The 25659-nt window shown below is 37.4% G+C and overlaps 1 protein-coding gene across 1 annotated transcript in view; it reads left to right on the top strand.

Moving 5' to 3' along the window:
• Positions 1-17293: 17293 nt before the first annotated feature.
• LOC124509267 (charged multivesicular body protein 1b-2-like) overlaps positions 17294-25659 on the top strand; it is a 37531-nt gene continuing 29165 nt past the window's right edge. Inside the window, exon 1 of the mRNA XM_047075797.1 lies at positions 17294-17299. Coding sequence (XP_046931753.1) covers positions 17294-17299 — 6 coding nt within the window. The remainder of the gene's footprint in view (positions 17300-25659) is intronic.

Here is a 25659-nt window from a genome sequence, read left to right as displayed (position 1 = left end):
AAATTGAAATTTAAAATTTTTTAAATTGAAAAGAACTTGACTGTAGAGTGTGTGTGTGTGTGTGTGTGTGTGTGTAGACACATGCATTTTCTGCTTTTGTGGGACAGAGTTGTTACTCTGAATTTACTAAAATAAGTAATGAAATAATAAGTAATAATTTAGTAATTGTTTATGTAATTAATAGTCTCATGCTTTATTTTACTAGTCGTTGAATTGCATGAAGTAATTCTCATAGTTAAAATATTCCTCCTGACAACTAAAATTACTTTTTAAATTATTTGAGCTGTTTTAAAACTTGATTTATAAGTACTCAAGGATATAGACTATTTACTAAGCTCCATATGCTTTCAAAAACAAAATATTCCTGATAAGAATTAAAAATAATTTGATTATACAGGAAAATAACTCTTTACATAGAGTGCCTTCCCAAAAAGAAACATTTAAATATTGGCTTATGTCTCCTTAAGTACTTTTATGCTTTTAAAGTGTGAACATTTTATTTTTTTAACCTGATGCTTTTATTTATTTTTTTTATATTAAATATAATTTATTGTCAAATTGGTTTCCATGTAACACCCAGTGCTCATCCCAACAGGTGACCTCCTCAATGCCCATCACCAACTTTCCCCTCTCCCCCACCCCACCCATCAATCCTCACTTTGTTCTTAGTATTTAAGAGCCTCTTATGGTTTGCCTCCCTCCCACTCTGTAACTTTTTTTTCCCCTTCCCCTCCCCCATGGTCTTCTGTTAAGTTTCTGAAGATCCACATAAGAGTGAAAACATATGGTATCTGTCTTCCTCTGTATGACTTATTTCACTTAGCATAATACCATCCAGTTCCATCCACACTGCTGCAAATGGCCAGATTTCATTCTTCCTCATTGCCAAGTAGTACTCCATTATATATATATAAACCACATCTTCTTTATCCATTTGTCAGTTGATGGACATTTAGGCTCTTTCCATAATTTGGCTATTGTTGAAAGTGCTGCTATGAACATTGGGGTACAAGTGCCCCTATGCATCAGCACTGCTGTATCCCCTAGGTAAATTCCTAGCAGCGCTATTGCTGGGTCATAGGGTAGATCTATTTTTAACTTTTTGAGGAACCTCCACACTTTTCCAGAGCAGCTGCACCAGTTTGCATTCCCACCAACAGTGCAAGAGGATTCCCATTTCTCTACATCCTTGCCAGCATCTATAGTCTCCTGATGTGTTCATTTTAGCCACTCTGACCTGCGTGAGGTCGTATCTCAGTGTGGTTTTGATTTGTATTTCCCTCATGAGGAGTGATGTTGAGCATCTTTTCATGTGTCTGTTGGCCATCTGGTTGTCTTTGGAAAACTGTCTATTCATGTCTTCTGCCCATTTCTTCACTGTGTTATTTGTTTTTCGGGTGTGGAGTTGGTGAGCTCTTTATAGATTTTGGATACTAGCCCTTTGTCCGATGTGTCATTTTCAAGTATCTTTTCTCATTCCATCAGTTGCCTTTTAGTTTTGTTGATTGTTTCCTTTGCAGTGCAGAAGCTTTTTATCTTCATGAGGTCCCAATAGTTCATTTTTTACTTTTTAATTCCCTTGCTTTTGGAGGTGTGTCAAGTAAGAAATTGCTGTGGCTGAGGTCAAGGAGGTTTTTTCCTGCTTTCTCCTCTAGGGTTTTAATGGTTTCCTGTCTCACATTCAGGTCCTTCATCCATTTTGAGTTTATTTTTCTGAATGGTGTAGGAAAGTGGTCTAATTTCATCCTTCTGCATGTTGCTGTCCAGTTCTAGCAGCACCATTTGTTAAAGAGACTGTCTTTTTTTTCCATTGGATACTCTTCCCTGCTTGTCAAAGATTAGTTGGTCATACATTTGTGGGTCCAATTATGGGGTCTCTATTCTATTCCATTGGTCTATGTGTCTGTTTTTGTGCCAATACCATACTGTCTTGATGATTACAGCCTTGTAGTGGAGGCTAAAGTCTGGGATTGTGATGCCTCCTGCTTTATTTATCTTCTTTATTCCTTTGGCTATTTGGGGTCTTTCGGGGTTCCATACAAATTTTAAAATTGCTTGTTCTAGCTTCGAGAAGAATGCTAGTGCAATTTTGATTGGGGTTGCATTGAATGTGTAGATTGCTTTGGGTAGTATTGACATTTTAACAATATTTATTCTTCCAATCCATGAGCATGGAATGTTTTTCCATTTCTTTGTATCTTCTTCAATTTCCCTCATAAGTTTTCTATAGTTTTCAGCATACAGATCTTTTACATCATTGGTTAGGTTTTGTCATTGGTGGTTTATGCTTCTTGGTGCAATTGTGAATGGGATCAGTTTCTTTACTTCTCTTTTTGTTGCTTCATTATCGGTGTATAAAAATGCAACCAATTTCTGTACATTGATTTTGTACCCTGTGACTTTGCTGAATTCATGTATCAGTTCTAGCAGACTTTGGTGAAGTCTGTCAGGTTTTACATATAGAGTATCATGTTGTCTGCGAAAAGTGAAAGCTTGACTTCATCTTTGCCAATTTTGATGCCTTTGATTTCCTTTTGTTGTCCCATTGCTGATGCTAGGACTTCCAACACTACGTTAAACGACAGCAGTGAGCGTGGACATCCCTGTCGTCTTCCTGATCTCGGGGGAAAGCTCTCAGTTTTTCCCCATTGAGGATGATATCAGCTGTGGGCTTTTCATAAATGACTTCTATGAGGTTTAAGTATGTGCCTTCTATCCTGACTTTCTCGAGGGTTTTTATTAAGAAAGGATGCTATATTTTGTCAAATGCTTTTTCTGCATCCATTGGCGGGATCCTGTGGTTCTTATCTTTTCTTTTATTCATGTGATGTATCACGTTGATTGATTTGCGAATATTGAACCAGCTCTATAGCCCAGGAATGAATCCCACTTGATCCTGGTGAATAATTCTTTTTATATGGTATTGAATTCCATTTACTAGTATCTTGTTGAGAATTTTTGCTTCCATGTTCATCAGACATATTGGCCTGTAGTTCTCTTTTTTTGCTGGGTCTCTGGTTTAGGAATCAAAGTAATGCTGGCTTCATAGAATGAATCTGGAACTTTTCCTTCCCTTTCTATTTTTTGGAACAGCTTGAGAAGGATAGGTATTATCTCTGCTTTAAAGTATGGTAGAATTCTCCAGGGAAGCCATCTGGTCTAGGACTCTTATTTGTTGGGAGATTTTTGATAACTGATTCAATTTCTTCACTAGTTATGGGTCTGGTCAAATTTTCTATTTCTTCCCAGTTGAGTTTTGGTAGTGTGTGGGTGTTTAGGAATTTTTCCATTTCTTCTAGGTGTCCAGTTTGTTGGCATATAATTTTTCATAGTATTCCCTGATAATTGCTTGTATTGCTGAGGAATAGGTTATAATAATTGCATTGTCATTCATGATTTTATCTATTTGGGTAATCTCCCTTTTCTTTTTGAGAAGCCTGGCTAGAGGTTTATCAATTTTGCTTATTTTTTCAAAAAACCAACTCTTAGTTTCATTGATCTGCTTTACTGTGTTTTTAGATTCTATATTGCTTATTTATGCTCTGATCTTTATTATTTCTCTTCTTCTGGGCTTGGGGTGTCTTTGCTGTTCTGCTTCTATTTCTTTAGGTGTGCTGTTAGATTTTGTATTTGGGATTTTTCTTGTTTCTTGAGATAGGCCTGGATTGTGATGTATTTTCCTCTTAGGACTGCCTTTGCTGCAACCAAAGGGTTTGAGTTGTTGTGTTTTCATTTTCATTTGTTTCCATATATTTTTTAATTTCTCTAATTGCCTGGTTGACCCATTCATTCTTTTTTAGGATGTTCTTTAACCTTCATGCTTTTGGAGGTTTTCCAGACTTTTTCCTGTGGTTGATTTCAAGTTTCATAGCAATGTGATCTGAAAGTGTGCATGGTATTATCTCAGTTCTTTTCTATTTATTCAGGGCTGTTTTGTGACCCAGTATGTGATCTTTTTGGAGAGTTCCCTGTGCACTCACGAAGAAAGTATATTCTGTTGCTTTGGGATGCAGAGTTCTAAATATAACTGTCAAGTCCATTTGATCCAATGTATCATTCAGGGCCCTTGTTTCTTTATTGATTCTCTGTCTAGATGATCTATCCACTGTTGTAAATGGAGTATTAAAGTCCCTTGCAATTACCACATTCTTATCAATAAGGTTGCTTATGTTTGTGATTAATTGTTTTATATATTTGGGGGTTTCATATTCGGTGTATAGACATTTATAATTGGTAGCTCTTCCTGATGGACAGACCCTGTAATTGTTATATAATGCCCTTCGTCACTTGTTACAGCCTTTAATTTAAACTCTAGTTTGTTTGCTATAAGTATGGCTACTCCAGCTTTCTTTTGACTTTCAGTAGCATGATAGATAGTTCTCCATTCCCTCACTTTCAATCTGAAGGTGTCCTCAGGTCTAAAATGAGTCTCTTATAGACAGCAAATAGATGGGTCTTGTTTTTTTATCCATTACGATACCTTATGTCTTTTGACTGGAGCATTTAGTCCATTTACATTCAGTGTTACTATTGAAAGATATGGTTTTAGAAGTATTGTGTTATCAGTAGGTTTCATGGTTGTAGTGATGTCTCTGGAACTTTGTGGTCCTTGCAACATTTCACTCACAGAGTTCCTCTAGGGTCTCTTGTAGGGCTGGTTTAGTGGTGATGAATTCCTTCAGTTCTTGTTTGTTTGGGAAAACCTTTATCTCTCCTTCTATTCTGAATGACAGGTTTGCTGGATAAAGGGTTCTTGACTGCATATTTTTCCTGTTCATCACATTGAAGATTTCCTGCCATTCCTTTCTGGCCTGCCAGATTTCAGTAGATAGGTGTGCTACTACCCTTTTTTGTGTACCTTTGTAGGTTAAGGCCCGTTTATCCCTAGCAGCTTTCAGAACTCTCTATTTATCCTTGTATTTTGCCAGTTTCACTATGGTATGTTGTGCAGAAGATTGATTCACGTTACGTACTAAGGGAGTTCTCTGTGCCTCTTGGATTTCAATGCCTGTTTCCTTCCCCAGATCAGGGAAGTTGTCAGCTATGACTTGTTCAAGTGCACCTTCCACTCCTTTCTCTCCTCTCTTCTTCTTCTGGAACTCCTATGATACGGATATCATTCTATTTTTTTGAATCACTTAGTCCTCTAATTCTCCCCTCATGATCCAGAATTTTTTTTATCTCCCTTTTTCTCATCTTCATATTTTTCCATAATTTTATGTTCTAAATCACCTATTCTTCCCTCTGCCTCTTGATTGCATGCTGTGACTGGCTCCATTTTATTTTGCACCTCATTTATAGTATTTTTTCATTAATCATGACTATTTTATAGTTCTTTGCTCTCTGCAGGAATAGATTCTCTGCTGTCTTCTGTTTTTTTCAAGCCCAGTGATTAATCTTATGACTATTATTCAAAATCTTGTTCAGTTATATTACTTATTTCTGTTTGATTAGTTCTTTAGCTGTCACTTCCTGGAATTTCTTTTGAGGAAAATTCTTCCATTTCATCACTTTGGGTAGTTTCTTTCCTTTATGTGTTTTAAAAGCTTGTTACATACTCTGCACCTGCAAGCACTGCTATTTTCAAGGAGGGTCATACACTGTCCAGGCCCTGGCCCTTCAGCAGGTGTTTTTTTGGAGAATGGTACTTGCTGTCTGGTGTTGTTACTTTGGTTATTTTATTTCCATACTTGTAGTGATGTTTTGGACCCCCACCAGGTGTGCTTTGCTTTGTTCCTTGTAGTAGCCCTGGAAAGGAAAATAGACAAACAGATAAGAAAACAAACACATGAAAAAATTTTAAAAATGAAAAAAAAAACAAACTAAAAGGAAAAAAAACAGAAACACCAGCTACAAGTAAAGAGCAGGGTGGAGGCGGTGCTGATGGAAGAGCACATACAAAGAGAGAAATGACAGGGGCAGGGAAAAAGAAAAAAATAAACATTGACCAGGCAGAGAGACTAAATGGCTTAATCCAGAGAAAGGAAAATGAAGAAGGAGGTAGGGAAAAAGAAAAGAATATAAAGTTGCCCAGGGAAACTTTGCAGCTTAATGATTACAGAGAGAGAGAAAGGAAAGTAAAGCAGGAGGTGTAGAACATGTATGAAGAGAATGGATTAATGTCTGCTTAAACAAACCAACAACCAGAGTAACCAGACTTGAGGAAGGAAGAGATAAGGAGGAGAAAAGGAAGGAGAAATATATCTATATAACACGAATTGTCTGAGAATTAATCCAGGCAATACACCAGCGCTGGTGTGGAGGAGGGGGCCCTCTGGTGCCTCAGTGTCTATCGGGCTCAGTAGGTATGCAGTTACCAGGTGTGGAGGGGTATGGCTTGGTGTAGGGGGTCCTGCCTCCACTGTGGGCCCAGGGGTCCCATCCCTGAGGCCTCACCTTGGTGGTGGTGGGGAGAAAAATGGCGACCCCCCCCCCAGTCTCTCCTCCACTGACCCTTGTCCCAAATCACTCTGTTCAAGCCATCCTCACTGTGCCACAGGCACAGGAGAGGCAGTCTGTTTCGCTCCACCGATTCCTGTTCCCCAATGCTTGGCTGGGATTCAAACTCCCACTCAGTTCACTCCAGTACGGGGGAAGCGCAGCTCTGCACCTGATATGTGGTCCTGGGGGCCAAGCTTTGTCCTGTCCCACACCACTCTAGGGAGGGGATCGCTTTCTCCTCTGCGTTGTGCCCCTGACCTAGCCACTGAGACTGGGGCTGGCTACCCTCCTCCCTAGGTCTGTGAACAGGCAGCCAGCCCGCCCCAGTCCAGTGAAAGCCCCGCAGTTAGAGATTGGATCTTTCTCCATCCAGGACCAAGGTTTTTCTCTTGTTCAGATACAGTCTTTTGCTTCCCCAGCCTCTCTTTCTCTTCCTTTTGTCTCTCCCCAGAAGGGGATTCCTCCTCTCCATTCATTTTATCTCTCCCAGTTCTCGATCACACACCTATGGCCCATCAGGTTGTCCCGGTGTATCCCTGGTAGTGACTCAGTTTCTTTTCCTCCCAGACTCTTGGGGTTCAAAGTCCTTTGGCTTCAATACTTCTTTGAGAGAGGCAGGAACTTCTCCCTATGGTGGCTCCCTCCCCAAATACATCTCTTCACAATCTTTGTTTTAAAGTCTAGCATATTTGATATAAGTATTGCTACCCCAGCTTTCCTTTCACTTTCATTTGCATGATAAATGTTTTTCCATCCTTTCCTGTTCAATATGCATGTGTGATAGATCTGAAGTGAATCTTTTGTAGGCAGCATATAGATTGTCTATATTTTGTAGCCATTAAGTCATCCTGTAACTTTTGATTGGAGAATTGTACCCTTTTACATTGAAAGTAATTATTGATAGGTATGTAATTACTGCCATTTTGTCACTTGTTTTATGATTATATTTGTAGTTCACTGTTTCTTCTCTTGTGCTCTTTTCTAGTGTTTTTATGGCTTTCTTTAGTGATATACTTGGATTCCTTTCTCTTGATTTTTGCATATGTATTACAGGCATTTGATTTGTGGTTATCATTTTGTTTGTATATAACATCCTTTGCATGTAGCAGTCTATACTAAGTTGATGGTAACTTAATATTTGATCAGTTCTAGAATTCCTAGATGTTTACTCTCCCCATGCACATTTTACATACATGATGTCATACTTTACAACTTTTTATTTTGTGAATCCCTTGACTGATCTTAGTAGATGTAATTGGTTTTACTGTTTTTTTGTTTTTTGTTTTTTTCCTTTAATCTCCGTACTGGTTTTGTAATTAATTAAATTAGTACTTTAATTATGTTTGTATGTACCTGTGAATATTTTTTTTTCATTGCTTATTTTCTTACTCCTAATTATGGCCTTTTCTTTCTACTCAAAAATTTGCATTAGTGTTTCTTAGAAGGCTTATTTAATGCAGATGAACTCATTTAACCTTTGGGAAATTCTCTGTTTCTCCTTCTGTTCTGAATGATAGCCTTGCTGGATAGAGTTTTCGTGGTTGCAGGTTTTTTTTTTTTTTTTTCCTTTTGCACTTTGAATGTATCATGCCATTCCCTTCTGGCCTTCAACATTTTTGGTGAAAAATCAGCTGATAGCCTTATGGAATTTTCCTTGTATATAATTTCTTTCTTTTCTCTTGCTGCTTTTAAAATTCTGTGTCACTACTTTTTGCCATCTTAATATGTGTCTTTGTGTGAACTTCCTTGGGTTGATTTTGGGGGGGGCTCTCTCTGCTTCCTGCATCTAGATGTCTGTTTGCTTCCCCAGATTTAGAAGTCATCAGCTATTATTTCTTCAAATACATTTTCTTCCCCCTTTTCTCTCTCTCCTTCTGAGATCCTTATAATGTGAATATTATTATTATTGATTTTGTTGCTGAGTTCCCTTAACCTATTTTCATTTGTTTTTTTTTTCTTTTTCCTATTCAGCTTGGTTGCATTCTGTCACTGTTTTCCAGCTCACTAGTCTGTTCTTTTTATTTATTTTCTCTTCTATTAATTTTTACATTAATGCCGGTATTATTAACATAGTGTTATATTAGTTTCATGTGTACAATATACTGATTCTATATGTTAGTGATCATCAAGATAAGTGTACTCCTTAATCCCCATTACCTATTTTGCCAATTCCCCATCCCACCTCTCCTCAGGCAACCATTATTTTGTTCTCTGTAGTTAAGAGTGTGTTGGGTTTCTCTCCCTCTCCCTCCCTTCCTCTACTGTTTTCCCCCTTAGCTCAGTTGTTTTGTTTCTTAAACTCCACATATGAGTGAAATCATATGGTGTTTGTTTTTCTCTGACTTATTTCCCTTAGTATTATATTCTTCAGCTCTATATTGTCAAAAATGGCAAGATTACATTCTTTCTTATGGATGAATAATGTTTAATTGTGTGTACATATACCACGTCTTTATGCATTCATCAATTGATGGACACTTGGACTAATTCTATAATTTGGTTACTGTTGATAATGCTGCTATAAACATACAAATGTATGTATCCTGTTGGTAACCTAAATGTGTTTTTGTATTCTTTGGGCAAATACCCTGTGGTGTGATTGCTGGATCATGGGGTAGTTCTATTTTTAACTTTTTGAAGAATCTCCATATTCTTTTCCACAATGGCTGCATCAATGTGCATTCCCACCAACAGTGCAAAATGGTTGCTTTTTCTTGATTACATCTGTGCCAACACTTGTTTTTTGGTTTTGATTTTAGCCATTGTGACAGGGGTGAGGTGATATCTCACTGTAGTTTTGAGTTGCATTTCTCTAATGATGTGTGATGTTGAGCATCTTTCATGTGTCTGATGGCCATCTGGATGTTGTCTTTGGAGAAATGTCTGTTCATGTCTTCTGCCCAATTTTTAATTGGATTATTTTGTTTTTTGGACTTACAGTTGTATCACTTATTTATACATCTTTGATTCCAACCCTTTATTGAATAGGTCATTTGTAATATCTTCTCCCACTCATTAGGTTGCCTTTTAATTTTGTTGTTTCCTTTGCTGTACACAAACTCTTTATTTATATGTAGTCCCCATAGTTTACTTTTGCTTTTATTTCCCTTGCCTCAGATGAAATATGTAGAATAATGTTGCCATGGCCAATGTCAGAGAAGTTACTGCCTGAGCTCTCTTCTATGATTTTGATGATTTCTAGTATTATATTTAGGTTTGTAATCCATTTTGAGTTTGCTTTTGTGTATGGTGTAAGGAAGTGGTCTACTTTCATTCTTTTGCATGTAACTGTCCAGTTTACTCAACACCATTCGTTGAAGAGACTGTATTTTTCCCCTTGCATATTCTTTCTTCCTTTGTTAAATATTAATTGATCATAAAATTGTGGGTTTATTTCTAGGTTATCTCTTTTGTTCCATTTGATCTATTTATCTGTATTTGTGCCAGCACTGTACTGTTTTAATTACTATAGCTTTCTAATATAACTTGAAGTCTGGAATTATGATACTTGCAGTTTTGTTTTTCCTTGTCAAAAGTGCTTTGGCTATTGAGGATCTTTTCTGTTTCCATACAGATTTCAGGATTATTTCATGTAGTTCTGTGAAAATCCTGTTGGTGTTATGATAGGGATTACATTAAATCTGTTGATTGCTTTTCAGTAGTGTAGACATTTTAACAATATTTTTCCAATTCATGAACATGGAATGTCTTTCCATTTCTTTTTGTCATCTCATCTTGAATTTCTTTCATAAGTGTCTTAGAATTTTCAGAATACAGGTACTACACCTCTTTGCTTAAGTTCTTTGCTAGGTATCTTGTTATTCATTGTGCAAATGAATTTTTTATTTAATTTAATTTTTTTTTAATTTTATTTTTTATTTAATTTTATTTTTTTAGAGAGATAACACGAATTGGTGAGGGCAGTAGAGGGGGGGAGAGAGACAGAGAGAGAGAGAGAGAGAGAGAGAGAGAGAGAGAGAATCTAAAGCAAGCTCCATGCTCAGTGTGGAGCCCAGCACTGGGCTCAATCCCACAATCCTGGGATCATGACCTGAGCCAAAATCAAGAGTTGGATGCTCAACCAATTGAGTCACCGAGGCACCCCTCATTGTGCAATTTTAAACAAGATTTTTTTTCTTAATTTCCCTTTCTGCTGCTTCATTATTAGTGTATAGAAATACAACAGATTTATCTTCATTGATTTTTGTATCCTGCAACTTTAGTGAATTCATTTATTGGTACTAGTAGTTTTTTGGTGGAGTCTTTAGGGTTTTCTAAATGTAGTATCATATCCTGGACTTTTGTTCTTTGGGAGCTTTTTGATTACTGATTCAATCTCCTTGCTTATTATCAGTCTATTTAAATTTTCTACCTCTTGCTGCTTCAGATTTTGGTAAATTTTATGTTGTAGGAATTTATCCTTTTCATCTAGGTCATGCAATTTTTGTCATATAGATTTTCATATTGTCTTACAATTGTATTTCTGGGGAGTTTGTTGTTATTTTTCCTTTTTCATTTGTAATTTCATTTATTTTAGTCCTTTCTCTTTTTTTTTTTATTGAGTCTGGCTAGAGGTTTATTAATTTTGTTTTTTCAAACATAGGCTCCTGTTTTCATTTATCTGTTCTGTTTATTTAGTTTCTATATCATTTGTTTATAGTATAATCTTTGTTATTTCCTCCCTTCTTCTGGTTTTAGGTTTTGTTTGTTCTTTTTCTACCTCTCTTAGGTGTAAGGGTAGGTTGTTTATTTGAATTTTTTCTTGCTTCTCATAGTAGGTTTATATTGCTATGATCTTCCCTTTTAGAACCACTTTTGCTACATCTCCAAAATTTTGAAACATTATGTTTTCATTTGTTTCATGTTATTTTTGATTTCCTGTTTGATTTCTTGGTTGACCCATTCATTGTTTAGGATCATGTTATTTAGCCTCCATGTATATGTGTTCTTTCCAGATCTTTTTGTGGTTTATTTCTAGTTTTCATGTTATGTTTAGAAATGATGCATGGTATGACTTCAGTGTTTTTGAATTTGTTGAGACTTGTTTCCTGGCCTATGGGTGATCTGCTCTGGAGAATATTCCATGTGCATTTGACAAGAATCTTTATTTTTCTGTATTAGGAAGATATGTTGTGGGTTTATCTGTTAAATCCATCTGTTCCTATGTGTCATTCAAAGCCACCATTTCCTTGTTGATTTTCTGTTTGAATTATCTGTCCATTGATGTAAATGGAGTAGTAATGTTCCCTACTATTATCATGTTACTATTGATTATTTTATCATGTTTGTTATTAACTGCCTTATGTATTTGGGTCCTCCCATGTTGGGTGCATAAATATACAAGTGTTATTATATCTTCTTGTTGGAATGTCTCTTTTCTTATTATATAGTGTACTTCTTTGTCTCTTGTTACAGTCTTTATTTTAAAGTGTATTTTGTCTGCAATAAGTTTTGCTATCCTGAGTTTCTTTTGACCTCCATTTGCCTGATAAATGTTTCTCCATCTCCTCACTTTCGACCTGCAGGTGTCTTTACATCTAAAATCACCTTTATTAAGCAGCATGTAGATCGAGCTTCGTTTTTATCTTCTCTGTCACCATATGTCTTTTGATTGGAGCATTTACTCCATTACGGTCAAATTAGTTGTCAATAGATATATATTCATTGCAATTTTCTTTCTTATTTTATGGTTGTTTTAAAGTTTTCTCTGATCATTCTATTGCTCTCATTCATGTTTTTTTTTAATTTAGTTTCTTTACTGATACACTACACTTGGATTCTTTTTTCTTTATTCTTTGCATATCATTGGTTTTTTTATTTGTGGTTAACATTTGGTTTGTGTATAACACCTTCTGCATATAACAGTCTATGTTGATTGTCACTTAAGTTGGAATTCATTCTTTACTCCTCTCTTCCCTATATTTTAGGTGTGTGGTGTCAAATTTTACATCCTTTTAGTTTGTGAATCCCTTGGCTGATTTTTACAGATGTATGCATATTTTTACTGCTTTCATGATTCCTACTTTTCACACTCTTAACTCATGTTCTTTCCTTTCCACTCCAAATGTCCACTTTAATATTTCTCTTTGGGCTAGTTTAGTGGACATTAATTCTTTCAGTTTATATTTGTCTGAGAAACTCTTTTTCTTTCCTTCTATTCTGAATAGTAGCCTTCCTGGACAGAGTATTTTTGGCTGCAGATTTTTCCCATTCAGTTCTTTGACTATATCATGCCACTTCCTTTCTTGTCTTCAAAGTTTCTGCTGAAAAATCCCCTGGTAATATTAAGGGTTTTCCCTTTATGTAACTGGCTTCTTTGCTCTTGCTGCTTAAAATTTTTTTTTTCTTTATCATGCTTTACAGAGAATTCCATCAGATACATTTCTGAACAATGTTGCCATGGTTGAGACATGCCAAGAGGCAGCCATAGGCCAGTGCATGCTCTAAATAAATATAAACTTTCGGATGACATATTAAAGGGTATAGAATTGTTAAGACAAGTGTATAATGAGCAGTTAATACAAGTTATTAGGGCCTCAGAATCATTCCAAACTATCTGTCCTTTTAATAGTCCTTTTAATAGTACATATGGGAAAGGGACACAAGCCTGTATGTACCGGGTACTATTGACCGTGAAGGATAAAGTAGAAATATTGCTGGAGCTGTTTTTATAATATGTGCCCTTCCGGGTACATAAAGGGTGGAGGGCAGCAGTTAATTTTCATAAGTGCTTTTGTAACGGTCCTTGTTGTAAATGAGGACTAGGCACAGAAAATCCCCCACTGTGCCAAACAATTGAGCCATTAGCAGTGGTGCTTGATAGTATGATTATGAACACACCATCGTAGATTTTGTAACAAACGTTTAAGGCAAGCTGAGACCATAGAGCTCCAATAAATGATGCTTCCATAGGAAGTATTTAAAAGAACTCACCCTGTCTCCCCTCTACATGCTTCCCAAGTCACCCATCCATCCCATTCTGACAATATCCGAGTAGCACAAGACAGAAGCATTGGAGGAGTGTCATTAATTGTAATATTGGAGCCAATCAGAGAATGGACTGATAGTAAGAAAATATGTTTGTGTTGGGTCCCATTTTTAATAATAGATAGCCATGCTTGAGGCTTACTTTTGAGGCAATGTTTCCCATAACCAAAACATATAGGAGGACCTTCAATCCCTATAGTATAATTATCCATAACAGTACCTTCTTCATTTGGTCTGTGTGGTCCTCTGCTGTCAAATGGCCCAGGTGTCTATTCAGTGTCATTTGTATATACCAGCATGGGGGAGTTATACCAGTTTATGCCCTGATTGAGAGGTGGATGAGGGATATAAGCCTAGTAAGTATAGTTATTGGCACTTACCATAATAGTGATAACCGCGAGCATCGCAAGGGAAAGGTGAGCAGGAGTTTGTGGGCTGCAAGTTCGCATCAATATTTTTTCAGCATCACGCGTCAGCCTCTTAACTTGTCCCCAGGTAGGAGGTTAAGTGGTCCTAGTGTGCCTCGGAATAGGGCGTGGCACATTGGGCACAATTATCTGTTTCTGGATGGACATTCTGTGAAACTCTTTGATTGGTGGGGTCATGTCGAACCGAGGTTGCTTGGATCGGCTCAAGCCTGGGTTTTGACCAGCGACTGGGTAACAACTGGTAGCCTTGATCTGTAGAGACATAAGCATACCCTTTGCCTCACACAACAACCTCTCCCTTTTCCCAGTGTCCCTTCTCATCTTTCCAATATACCAGCTGATGAACAGGGGTGACCTTTTGCTTGTGCCAGTGTACCTCAGCAGAAGAACATGTATGGGGACCTCATATGTCTAAGAAGTTTAAAGTATATAAAGCATGATGTAATTGTTCTCATGGTGTAGGTCTAAATCCTTATTTTCCCCCTTTTTGTTTAATTAACATGTTTTTAAGTACCTGATGAGTGTGTTCTACGATCCCTTGACCTTGATGGTTACAGGGAATGCCAGTAAGATAAGTAATTTTTTGGGTTGCAAAGAAGCGGGCTACCTTATGAGATATATATGCAGGGCCATTATCAGTTTTAATGTGTTGTGGGATACCTAGAGTTGCAAAGGTTTAAAGAAAATGAGAAATAACGTGCATAGCCTTTTCTCCAGTACATGTTGTGGCCAAGATATATCTGGAGAAGGTATCCACAGTAACATGCACATAAGAGAGCTTACCAAAAGCAGGGATATGGGTAACATCATATTGCCAAAGTTCATTTGCCTGTAGTCCACGAGGATTCACTCCGGATGTGTATGGAGCCACAGTGAGGGGCTCGAAAGGACAGGCACTAACAATGTCTTTTGACTGAGTATGTGTTATATAGTGTGCTTATGGGCAAGTCCTCAAGCATTAGTATGGTGAAGCATATGTTCCTGTTGTGCCATTTGTAAGGTACCTTGTAATAAATCATCAGCAATGGAATTTCCTAAGGCTAATGGGCCAGAAAGGTTAGAATGACTGTGAATATGAGTGATATATAAAGGGTGTTGCCTATGCCATATTAATTTTTGTAAATCCAAAAACATGATGTAATTCATTTTGTGGAACAGTATGTGCGGTTTCAATATTTAGGACTGTGAACCAACCATACATATTGTGAATCTGTCACAATATTGAGGGAGGCAGGTACAATATGCAACAATTTTATAATGCAACATTATAATTTTATAATGGCCGCTAATTCAGCTTTTTGAGTAGATGTATAGGGTGTCTGCCAGGCCTTAGAAATAGTACCATGTATAGAAGCTTTACTATGACCATTTTCATCTGTAAAATATGTGTCAGCATCTGCCAAATGCCAGTCTCAAATTATTTGGCCAAATCCATGATGTAACCTTGAGAAATGACAAAATTTTGTCTCTCGGATAGTGATTGTCTAATTTTCCTACGTAATCGGATAAAGCTATTTGCCATTGTATATTAGTTTGGAAAGCCATATCAATTTGTTGATATGATAAGGGAATAATTATAGAGGAGGGATCATAACCATTAAGCATATGTAATTGGGATTGGCCTCTCTAAATTGTATTTCTAATTTTATCCAGATATATGGTAAGAATTTTAGTGTCCTTACTTGGTAAAAACAGCCATTAAATGATTCCCCCATCCTGCCATAAGACCACAGTTGGAGAATGTGGAGTAGGAAAAATCAATAATTGAATAGGAATATTAAGTTGAATATGAGTGAGCTGACAATTTTGAATATGATTTTTAATCCATTGTAATTTAGCTTTTGTCTCTTTTGTGAGGACCCTAGGGCTGTTAAGGTTGGGATCACTGGCTAATGTTTGGAAAAGATGAGATGAGGTATAAGTTGGGATTCCCAAAGCAGGTTGCAACCAATTTATATCTCTTAATAATTTCTGGAAATCATTTAAAGTTTTTAAATTATCTTAGCGAATCTGTCCTTTTTGGGGAATGATGGTTGCCTTGTGAATTTTTGCACCAAGATAAAGGAAGAGATCTTGGGTTTGTACTTTATCCTCTGTTATTATTAGGTCGTATTTGGGTAACAATAATCTAGTGGCCTGATAAAGATCTTCTACCTGTGTAGGCATTTCTGCAGCAAAAAGAATATCATCTATGTAATGGATAATCCGTGCCTGTGGGAACTAAATATGTAATTGTGACAGCAGCTGATTAACAGAATGCTGACACATAGTAGGGCTATTAAGCATATATACCTTGTGGAAGCATTTTCCATTGATAGCGTTGCACAGGAACCATATGATTGTATGAAGGTATAGAAAAAGCAAATTTTTCTCTATCCTCTGGCTGTAGGAGAATTGTGAAAAAAACAATCTTGTAAATCTATAATTAATGACCAGTTCTGAGGAAGCATAGTAGGAGATGGGAGCCTAGGTTGCAAAGGTCCCATAGGTTGTATAACCTCATTTACCTTCCTTAAGTCAGTTAATATTCTCCATTTCCCAGATTTTTGCTTTATCACAAACACAGGAGAATTCCATGGACTGGTGGACATTTCTATATGACCTGCATCCAGTTGTTCTTGCACTAATAAAAGCCTCTAATTTCTCTTTCAGAAGGTGCCACTGTTCTACCCACACCGGGGCAGTTGTTAACCATTTTAATGGTAAGGCATAATGTTGTTCAGGAACAGTGGCCCTTACATTAAATTTGAATTCTGTACAGGATATCCAAGTCCCATATAAGGAGGCCGCATTTCAGCAGTAATTGGCTCCATATGTCCATTTTTTTGGTCGTCCAAGCCCTTTTAATGGATTATAATTTATTTTGGACATAATATTGATTGCAGCAGGAGAAACATAAGGAATATTAATATATGCTCCCCATTGACTTAATAGGTCTCTTTCCCACAGATTAATAGCTATACTAGTAACATAAGGCTAGATAGTGGCAGCCTGGCCTTCAGGCCCTTTACATAGAAAAAATTCAACACTCTGTTGGATATCAGTAGCTTTTCCTACACCTGTAAAGACTGCGGATACAGGTCGAAGTGGCCAATTCTTAGGCCAAAACTTAGAAGCAATGATGGTGACATGAGCTCCTGAGTCTGCCAGGCCAGTAAACAATTTTCCATTAATTTGTAAGGTCATCTCAGGCCTTCTGTCCTTTAGAAATGTTTGCCAAAGTACCTGTTTGCCAGTAGATCCAAACCCTCCCTGTCGTTTTATCAGTGGGGAACTTAAAGCAATGTAAGGCAACAACAATAGTTGAGCAATCCGATCTCCTACCATGACATGGTAAGGAGAAGAAGTACTAATCATTATTAAAATTTTATGTTTAAAACCAGCATCTATGATTCGTAAGTGGACATGGTTCCCTGGCCGGGAATCAAAGCCAGGCCATGGCGGTGAGAGCACCGAATCCTAACCATTAGACCACCAGGGAGCTTGAGTTGTGACTATCTCTGGGCCATTAACCCAGGACCCTGTACATTTCCATTCCTCCAGTGGTGGGGGTAGGGGCTCGGGCTCTGAGTCCTCATTATCCACAAGCTCATGATCACTTTCAGCCAGTGAGGGATTGTGAGGACCAATACCCCCTTCTTCCCCTGATTCTGACTGCAAGGGCTGTAAAGCTAGGGAAATTAAATTACATAAAGACCATACAGAGAGAGGGATTACTTCTCCTTGTTGATGAGCATGACACAAAGCATGTAAAACCAAATTCCATTGTTTCTAATTCAAAGAATTTTTGCCAGAGGGCGTAAACCAATGACAATGTTTCTTTACTAAATAAAACAAATTCTCAAATGCAGAATGTTTCACTTTTACCCCTGAGCTCTTTAATAAAGTCTGCAAGAGCTAAATATATGAGTTATAACTAGATGAGTTATAACTAGTTGAGTTATAACTAGAGGTGGAATTCTCCATACTTACCCTGCAGAAATCCCGAAGGATGAGCTTCCCCAGCTCTAAAGTTCCCTTCGGTTCCCTCGGCACTTCTTCAGCGGTGTTACACACTTCCACCTTCAAGTTCCTGTTTGGGCACCAGCTGTAGAGAGACAGGTCCTAAAGGTGTGGGGACTAGAGAATTGGAAAGCAGGGGACAAAGACTCTCCAGGAGCTGAAGCATCGGTCCCCTGTCTCAAGCCTCTTTTATTTTTGCAAATTGTCTGATAACAGAAAGCACATACAACATATTATTTGGCATCTTGACAGGTCATGCACCTGCAGTGTATTTCAAACTGGATCATGAGTACATTTGGCACCAGACAAAACAATCTTATCCCCAGGCCTGGAGCCCGTGTGATGTCCTTCTGGAGAGAACGAGCAGTCCTGGCAGCCTTCCGTCCTGGGAATGAAACTTCTTTTAGTTTCTTGCTGCTCTGTCCCTTTCCTTCAGGACATTCTTATGGTGCTTCCAGCTTCTTGTTCTCCAACACATTGCACATACCATCTGTTTTTCATATATGGCCTTTGTTATTTTGAGTTACATTTCCTCTAAACTTACTTGGTTGAGGGTTTTTATCAAGAATTGATGATGTACTTTGTCAGATGTTTTTTTCTGCATTTATTTGGAGGATCATATGGTTCTTATCCTTAATATAATGTGTCACATCGTTTTGTGAATATTGAACTACACTTGCAACTCAGGTGGTGGATGATGGTGGATTGATGGTGGTGGAAAATTTTTTAATGTATTGTTGGATTTGGTTTGCTAGTATTTTATTGAGAATATTTGCATCTATGTTCATCAGGGATATTGGCCTATGGTTCTGTTTTTTAGTGGATTCTTTTTTAGTTTTTTTTTTTTATGTTTGTTTACTTTTGAGAGAGAGAGAGCATAAGCAGAGGCAGAGAGAGAGGGAGACACAGAATCTGAAGCAGGCTCCAGGCTCCGAGCTATCAGCACAGAGCCTGACATGGGGTTCAAACCCACAAACTGTGAGATCATGACCTGAGCTGAAGTTGGATGCCCAACCGACTGAGCCACCCAGGCACCCCTTTAGTGGATTCTTAATCTGGTTTTAGAATCAGGGTAATGCTGACTTCATAGAGTGAATTTGAAAATTTTCCTTCCTTTTCTATTTTGGAATACTTGGAGAAACATAGCCAATAATTCTTCTTTCAATATTGGGCAAAATTCGCCTGTGAAGCCATCTGGTCCTACACTTTCTTTTGCTGGGAGTATTTTGAGTAATGATACAATATCTTTGCTGGTATTGGTGTATTTACATTTTCTATTTCTTCCTTTTTCAAATTTGGTGGTTTATATGTCTGTGCAAATTTATTCATTTATGCCAGGTTGTCCAATTTGTTGGCATATACTTTTTCATAATAGTCTCATAATTTCAGTTCTGTCATTTTGCTTGTTATACTCATTTGTGATTTGTATTTATTTGGGTTTCTTTTCATTTGATAAGTTTGGATAGAGTTTTATCAATTTTGTTAAATTTTTAAAGAACCAGCTCCTTGTTTCATTTATCTGTTCTATTTTTTTAGTTTCTATGTAATTTATTTCTGCTCTAATCTTTCTTATTTCCTTCCTTCTATTGGCTTTAGACTTCGTTTATATTCTTTTTCTAGCTCCTTTAGGTACAATGTTAGGCTGTTTATTTTAGATTTTTCTTCCTTCTTGATATAGGCCTGTATTGCTATATAATTTCCTCTTAGAACTGCTTTTGCTGAATCCTAAATATTTTGGTCCATTTTTTTTTTAAATTTTTTTTAATGTTTATTTATTATTGACAGAGAGAGAGAGACAGAGCATAAGTGGGGAAGGGGCAGAGAGAGAGGGAGACACAGAATCTGAAACAGGCTTCAGGCTCTGAGCTGTCAGCACAGAGCCCGATGCGGGGCTCAGACTCATGGACAGCAAGATCATGACCTGAACCGATGTCGGACGCTCAATCAACTGAGCCACCCAAGCGCCCCTTTTTTTGTTTTCATTTTCATTTATTTCCATGTATTCTTTTTATTTCTTCTTTGATTTCTTGTTTGACCCATTCGTTATTTGTTGTCATGATGTTTAACCTTCATGTATTTGTGGTCTTTCCAAATTTTTTTTTTTCTGTGACTTCTAGTTTCATAGCGTTGTGGTTGGAAAATATACATGGTATGATCTCAGTTTTTTTTTTTGTATTTGCAGGGGCCTGATTTTTTATTTAATATATAATATATACTGGAAAATGTCCCATGTACTCTTGAAGAGAGTGTGTATTCTCCTGTTTTAGGATAGAATGTTCTGAATATAGCTGTTAAGTCCATATGGTCCAGTGTGTCATTCAAAATCATTGTTTCCTTATTTTCTATTTAGATGATCTATCCATTGATTTAACTGTGGTGTTAAAATCCCCTCATATTATTGTATTATTATCAGTTAGTCCCATTATGTTTGTCATTGTTTTATATATTTTGTTGCTCTATGTCAGGTACATATATATTTACAATTGTTATATCTTCATGTGGGATTGTCTCTTTTATTATGATATAGTTCCTTTTTTGTCTCTCTTTGTCTCTTGTCACAGTCTTTGTTTTATTTTTTATTTTTTTTCAAGTTTAATATCCTTTAATGCAAAAAGGTTCTTAGTTAACTGTTAACAGAAAGGAACTTCTTTAATTTGACAAAGTGTATCTAAATATCCTACAATAAGCATTATGTTTTGTTTTTTTTCAATATATGAAGTTTATTGTCAAATTGGTTTCCATACAACACCCAGTACTCATCCCAAAAGGTACCCTCCTCAATACCCATCACCCACCCTCCCCTCCCTCCCAACCCCCCCATCAACCCTCAGTTCTCTGTTTTTAAGAGTCTCTTAGGCTTTGGCTCTCTTCTACTCTAACCTCTTTTTTTTTTTCCCTTCCCTTCCCCCATGGGTTTCTGTTAAGTTTCTCAGGATCCACATAAGAGTGAAAACATATGGTGTCTGTCTTTCTCTGTATGGTTTATTTCACTTAGCATCACACTCTCCAGTTCCATCCACGTTGCTACAAAGGGCCATATTTCATTCTTTCTCATTGCCACGTAGTACTCCATTGTGTATATAAACCACAATTTCTTTATCCATTCATCAGTTGATGGACATTTAGGCTCTTTCCATAATTTGGCTATTGTTGAGAGTGCTGCTATAATCATTGGGGTACAAGTGCCCCTATTCGTCAGTACTCCTGTATCCTTTGGGTAAATTCCTAGCAGTGCTGTTGCTGGGTCATAGGATAGGTCTATTTTTAATTTTTTGAGGAACCTCCACACTGCTTTCCAGAGTGGCTGCACCAGTTTGCATTCCCACCAACAGTGCAAGAGGGTTCCCGTTTCTCCACATCCTCTCCAGCATCTATAGTCTCCTGATTTGTTCATTTTGGCCACTCTGGCCATGAGGTGATATCTGAGTGTGGTTTTGATTTGTATTTCCCTGATGAGGAGCAACGTTGAACATCTTCTCATGTGCCTGTTGGCCATCCAGATGTCTTCTTTAGACAAGTGTCTATTCATGTTTTCTGCCCATTTCTTCACTGGGTTATTTGTTTTTTGGGTGTGGAGTTTGGTGAGCTCTTTGTAGATTTTGGACACTAGCCCTTTGTCCGATATGTCATTTGCAAATATCTTTTCCCATTCCGTTGGTTGCCTTTTAGTTTTGTTGGTTGTTTCCTTTGCTGTGCAGAAGCTTCTTATCTTCATAAGGTCCCAGTAGTTCATTTTTGCTTTTAATTCCCTTGCCTTTGGGGATGTGTCAAGTAAGAAATTGCTACAGCTGAGGTCAGAGAGGTCTTTTCCTGCTTTCTCCTCTAGGGTTTTGATGGTTTCCCATCTCATATTCAGGTCCTTTATCCATTTTGAGTTTATTTTTGTGAATGGTGTGAGAAAGTGGTCTAGTTTCAATCTTCTGCATGTTGCTGTCCAGTTCTCCCAGCACCATTTGTTAAAGAGACTGTCTTTTTTCCATTGGATGTTCTTTCCTGCTTTGTCAAAGATGAGTTGGCCATACATTTGTGGGTCTAGTTCTGGGGTTTCTATTCTATTCCATTGGTCTATGTGTCTGTTTTTGTGCCAATACCATACTGTCTTGATGATTACAGCTTTGCAGTAGAGGCTAAAGTCTGGGATTGTGATGCCTCCTGCTTTGGTCTTCTTCAAAATTACTTTGGCTATTTGGGGCCTTTTGTGGTTCCATATGAATTTTAGGATTGCTTGTTCTAGTTTCGAGAAGCATGCTGGTGCAATTTTGATTGGGATTGCATTGAATGTGTAGATAGCTTTGGGTATTGTTGACATTTTAACAATATTTATTCTTCCAATCGATGAGCACGGAATGTTTTTCCATTTCTTTATATCTTCTTCAATTTCCTTCATAAGCTTTCTATAGTTTTCAGCATACAGATATTTTACATCTTTGGTTAGATTTATTCCTTGGTATTTTATGCTTCTTGGTGCAATTGTGAATGGGATCAGTTTCTTTATTTGTCTTTCTGTTGCTTCATTATTAGTGTATAAGAATGCAACTGATTTCTGTACATTGATTTTGTATCCTGCAACTTTGCTAAATTCATGTATCAGTTCTAGCAGACTTCTGGTGGAGTCTATTGGATTTTACATGTATAGTATCATGTCATCTTCAAAAAGTGAAAGCTTAACTTTGCCAATTTGGATGCCTTTGATTTCCTTTTGTTTTCTGATTGCTGATGCTAGAACTTCCAACACTATGTTCAACAACAGCGGTGAGAGTGGACATCCCTGTCGTGTTCCTGATCTCAGGGACAAAGCTCTCAGTTTTTCCCCATTGAGGATGATATTAGCTGTGGGCTTTTCATAAATGGCTTTTATGATCTTTAAGTACGTTCCTTCTATCCCGACTTTCTCGAGGGTTTTTATTAAAAAAGATTGCTGAATTTTGTCAAAGGCCTTTTCTGCATCAATTGACAGGATCATATGGTTCTTATGTTTTCTTTTATTAATGTGATGTATCACATTGATTTGCGAATGTTGAACCAGCCCTGCATCTCAGGAATGAATCCCACTTGATCATGGTGAATAATTCTTATAATATGCTGTTGAATTCCATTTGCTAGTATCTTATTGAGAATTTTTGCATCCATATTCATCAGGGATATTGGCCTGTAGTTCTCTTTTTTTACTGGGTCTCTGTCTGGTTTAGGAATCCAAGTAATGCTGGCTTCATAGAATGAGTCTGGAAGTTTTCCTTCCCTTTCTATTTCTTGGAATAGCTTGATAAGGATAGATATTATCTCTGCTTTAAACGTCTGGTAGAACTCCCCTGGGAAGCCATCTGGTCCTGGACTCTTATTTGTTGGGAGATTTTTGATGACTGATTCAATTTCTTCGCTGGTTATGGGTCTGTTCAAGCTTTCTATTTCCTCCTGATTGAGTTTTGGAAGAGTGTGGGTGTTTAGGAATTTGTCCATTTCTTCCAGGTTGTCCAATTTGTTGGCATATAATTTTTCATACTATTCCCTGATAATTGTTTGTATCTCTGAGGGATTGGTTGTCATAATTCCATTTTCATTCATGATTTTATCTATTTGGGTCATCTCCCTTTTCTTTTTGAGAAGCCTGGCTAGAGGTTTATCAATTTTGTTTATTTTTTCAAAAAACCAACTCTTGGTTTCGTTGATCTGCTCTACAGTTTTTTAGATTCTATATTGTTTATTTCTGCTCTGATCTTTATTATTTCTCTTCTTCTGCTGGGTTTAGGCTGTCTTTGCTGTTCTGCTTCTATTTCCTTTAGGTGTGCTGTTAGATTTTGTATTTGGGATTTTTCTTGTTTCTTGAGATCGGCCTGGATTGCAATGTATTTTCCTCTCAGGACTGTCTTCGCTGCATCCCAAAGTGTTTGGATTGTTGTGTTTTCATTTTCGTTTGTTTCCATATATTTTTTAATTTCTTCTCTAATTGCCTGGCTGACCCACTCATTCTTTAGTAGGGTGTTCTTTAACCTGCATGCTTTTGGAGGTTTTCCAGGCTTTTTCCTGTGGTTGATTTCAAGCTTCATAGCATTCTGGTCTGAAATTATGCATGGTATGATCTCAATTCTTGTATACTTATGAAGGGCTGTTTTGTGACCCAGTATGTGATCCATCTTGGAGAATGTTCCATGTGCACTTGAGAAAAAAGTATATTATGTTGCTTTGGGATGCAGAGTTCTAAATATATCTGTCAAGTCCATCTGATCCAATGTATCATTCAGGGTCCTTGTTTCTTTATTGACCGTGTGTCTAGATGATCTATCCATTTCTGTAAGTGGAGTGTTAAAGTCTCCTGCAGTTACCACATTCTTATCAGTAAGGTTTCTTATATTTTTGAGAAATTGTTTTATATTTTGGGGGCTCCCATATTCGGCGCATAGACATTTATAATTGTTAGCTCTTCCTGATGGATAAACCCTGTGATTATTATATAATGCCCTTCTTCATGTCTTGTTACAGGCTTTAATTTAAAGTCTAGTTTGTCTGATATAAGTATGCCTACTCCAGCTTTCTTTTGCCTTCCAGTGGCATGATAAATAATTCTCCATCCTCTCACTCTCAATCTGAAGGTGTCCTCAGGTCTAAAATGAGTCTCTTGTAGACAGCAAATAGATGGGTCTTGTTTTTTTATCCATTCTGATACCCTATGTCTTTTGGTTGGCACATTTACTCCATTTACATTCAGTGTTATTATAGAAAGATATGGGTTTAGAGTCATTGTGGTCTGTGTAGGTTTCATGCTTGTAGTGATGTCTCTGCTACTTTGTCTCACAGGATCCCTCTTAGGATCTCTTGTAGGGCTGGTTTAGTGGTGAGAAATTCCTTCAGTTTTTGTTTTTTTGGGAAGACCTTTATCTCTCCTTCTATTCTAAATGACACACTTGCTGGATAAAGGATTCTCGGCTGCATATTTTTTCTGTTGATCATATTGAAGATCTCCTGCCATTCCTTTCTGGCCTGCCAAGTTTCATTAGAGAGATCAGTCACGAGTCTTATAGGTCTCCCTTTATTTGTTAGAGCATGTTTATCTCTAGCTGCTTTCAGAATTTTCTCTTTATCCTTGTATTTTGCCAGTTTCACTATGATATGTTATGCAGAAGATCGATTCAAGTTAAGTCTGAAGGGAGTTCTCTGTGTCTCTTGGATTTCAATGCCTTTCTCCTTCCTCAGATCAGGGAAGTTCTCACCTATTGTTTCTTCAAGTACACCTTCAGCACCTTTCCCTCTCTCTTCATCCTCTGGAATACCAATTATGCATAGATTATTTCTGTTTAGTACATCATTTAGTTCTCTAATTTTCCCCTCATACTCCTGGATTTTCTTATCTCTCTTTTTCTCAGCTTCCTCTTTTCCATAATTTTATCTTCTAGTTCACCTATTCTCTCCTCTGCCTCTTCAGTCTGAGCTGTAGTTGTCTCCATTTCATTTTGCAGCTTATTGATAGCATTTTTTAGCTCCTCCTGGCTGTTCCTTAGTCCCTTGATCTCTGTAGCAAGAGATTCTCTGCTGTCCTTTATACTGTTTTCAAGCCCAGCGATTAATTTTATGACTACTATTCTAAATTCACTTTCTGTTATATTGTTTAAATCATTTTTTATCTGTTTGTTAGCTGTTGTTATTTCCTGGACGTTTTTCTGAGGGGAATTCTTCCGTTTGGTCATTTTGGAGAGTCCCTTTAGTGGTGTGGAACTGCAGGGCACTTCCCCTGTACTGTCTCGAATAACTTGTATTGGTGGGCAGGGCCGCAGTCAGCCCCGATGTCTGCCCCCAGCCCACTGCTGGG

This window comes from Lynx rufus, unplaced genomic scaffold, assembly GCF_022079265.1.
Source record: "Lynx rufus isolate CCGP_SWC_20201006 ecotype Redwood Valley unplaced genomic scaffold, mLynRuf1.p SCAF_14, whole genome shotgun sequence".
NCBI lineage: Eukaryota > Metazoa > Chordata > Mammalia > Carnivora > Felidae > Lynx > Lynx rufus.
Note: the sequence above shows the minus strand (reverse complement) of the source record. Positions and strands in the feature narration are given on the sequence as shown.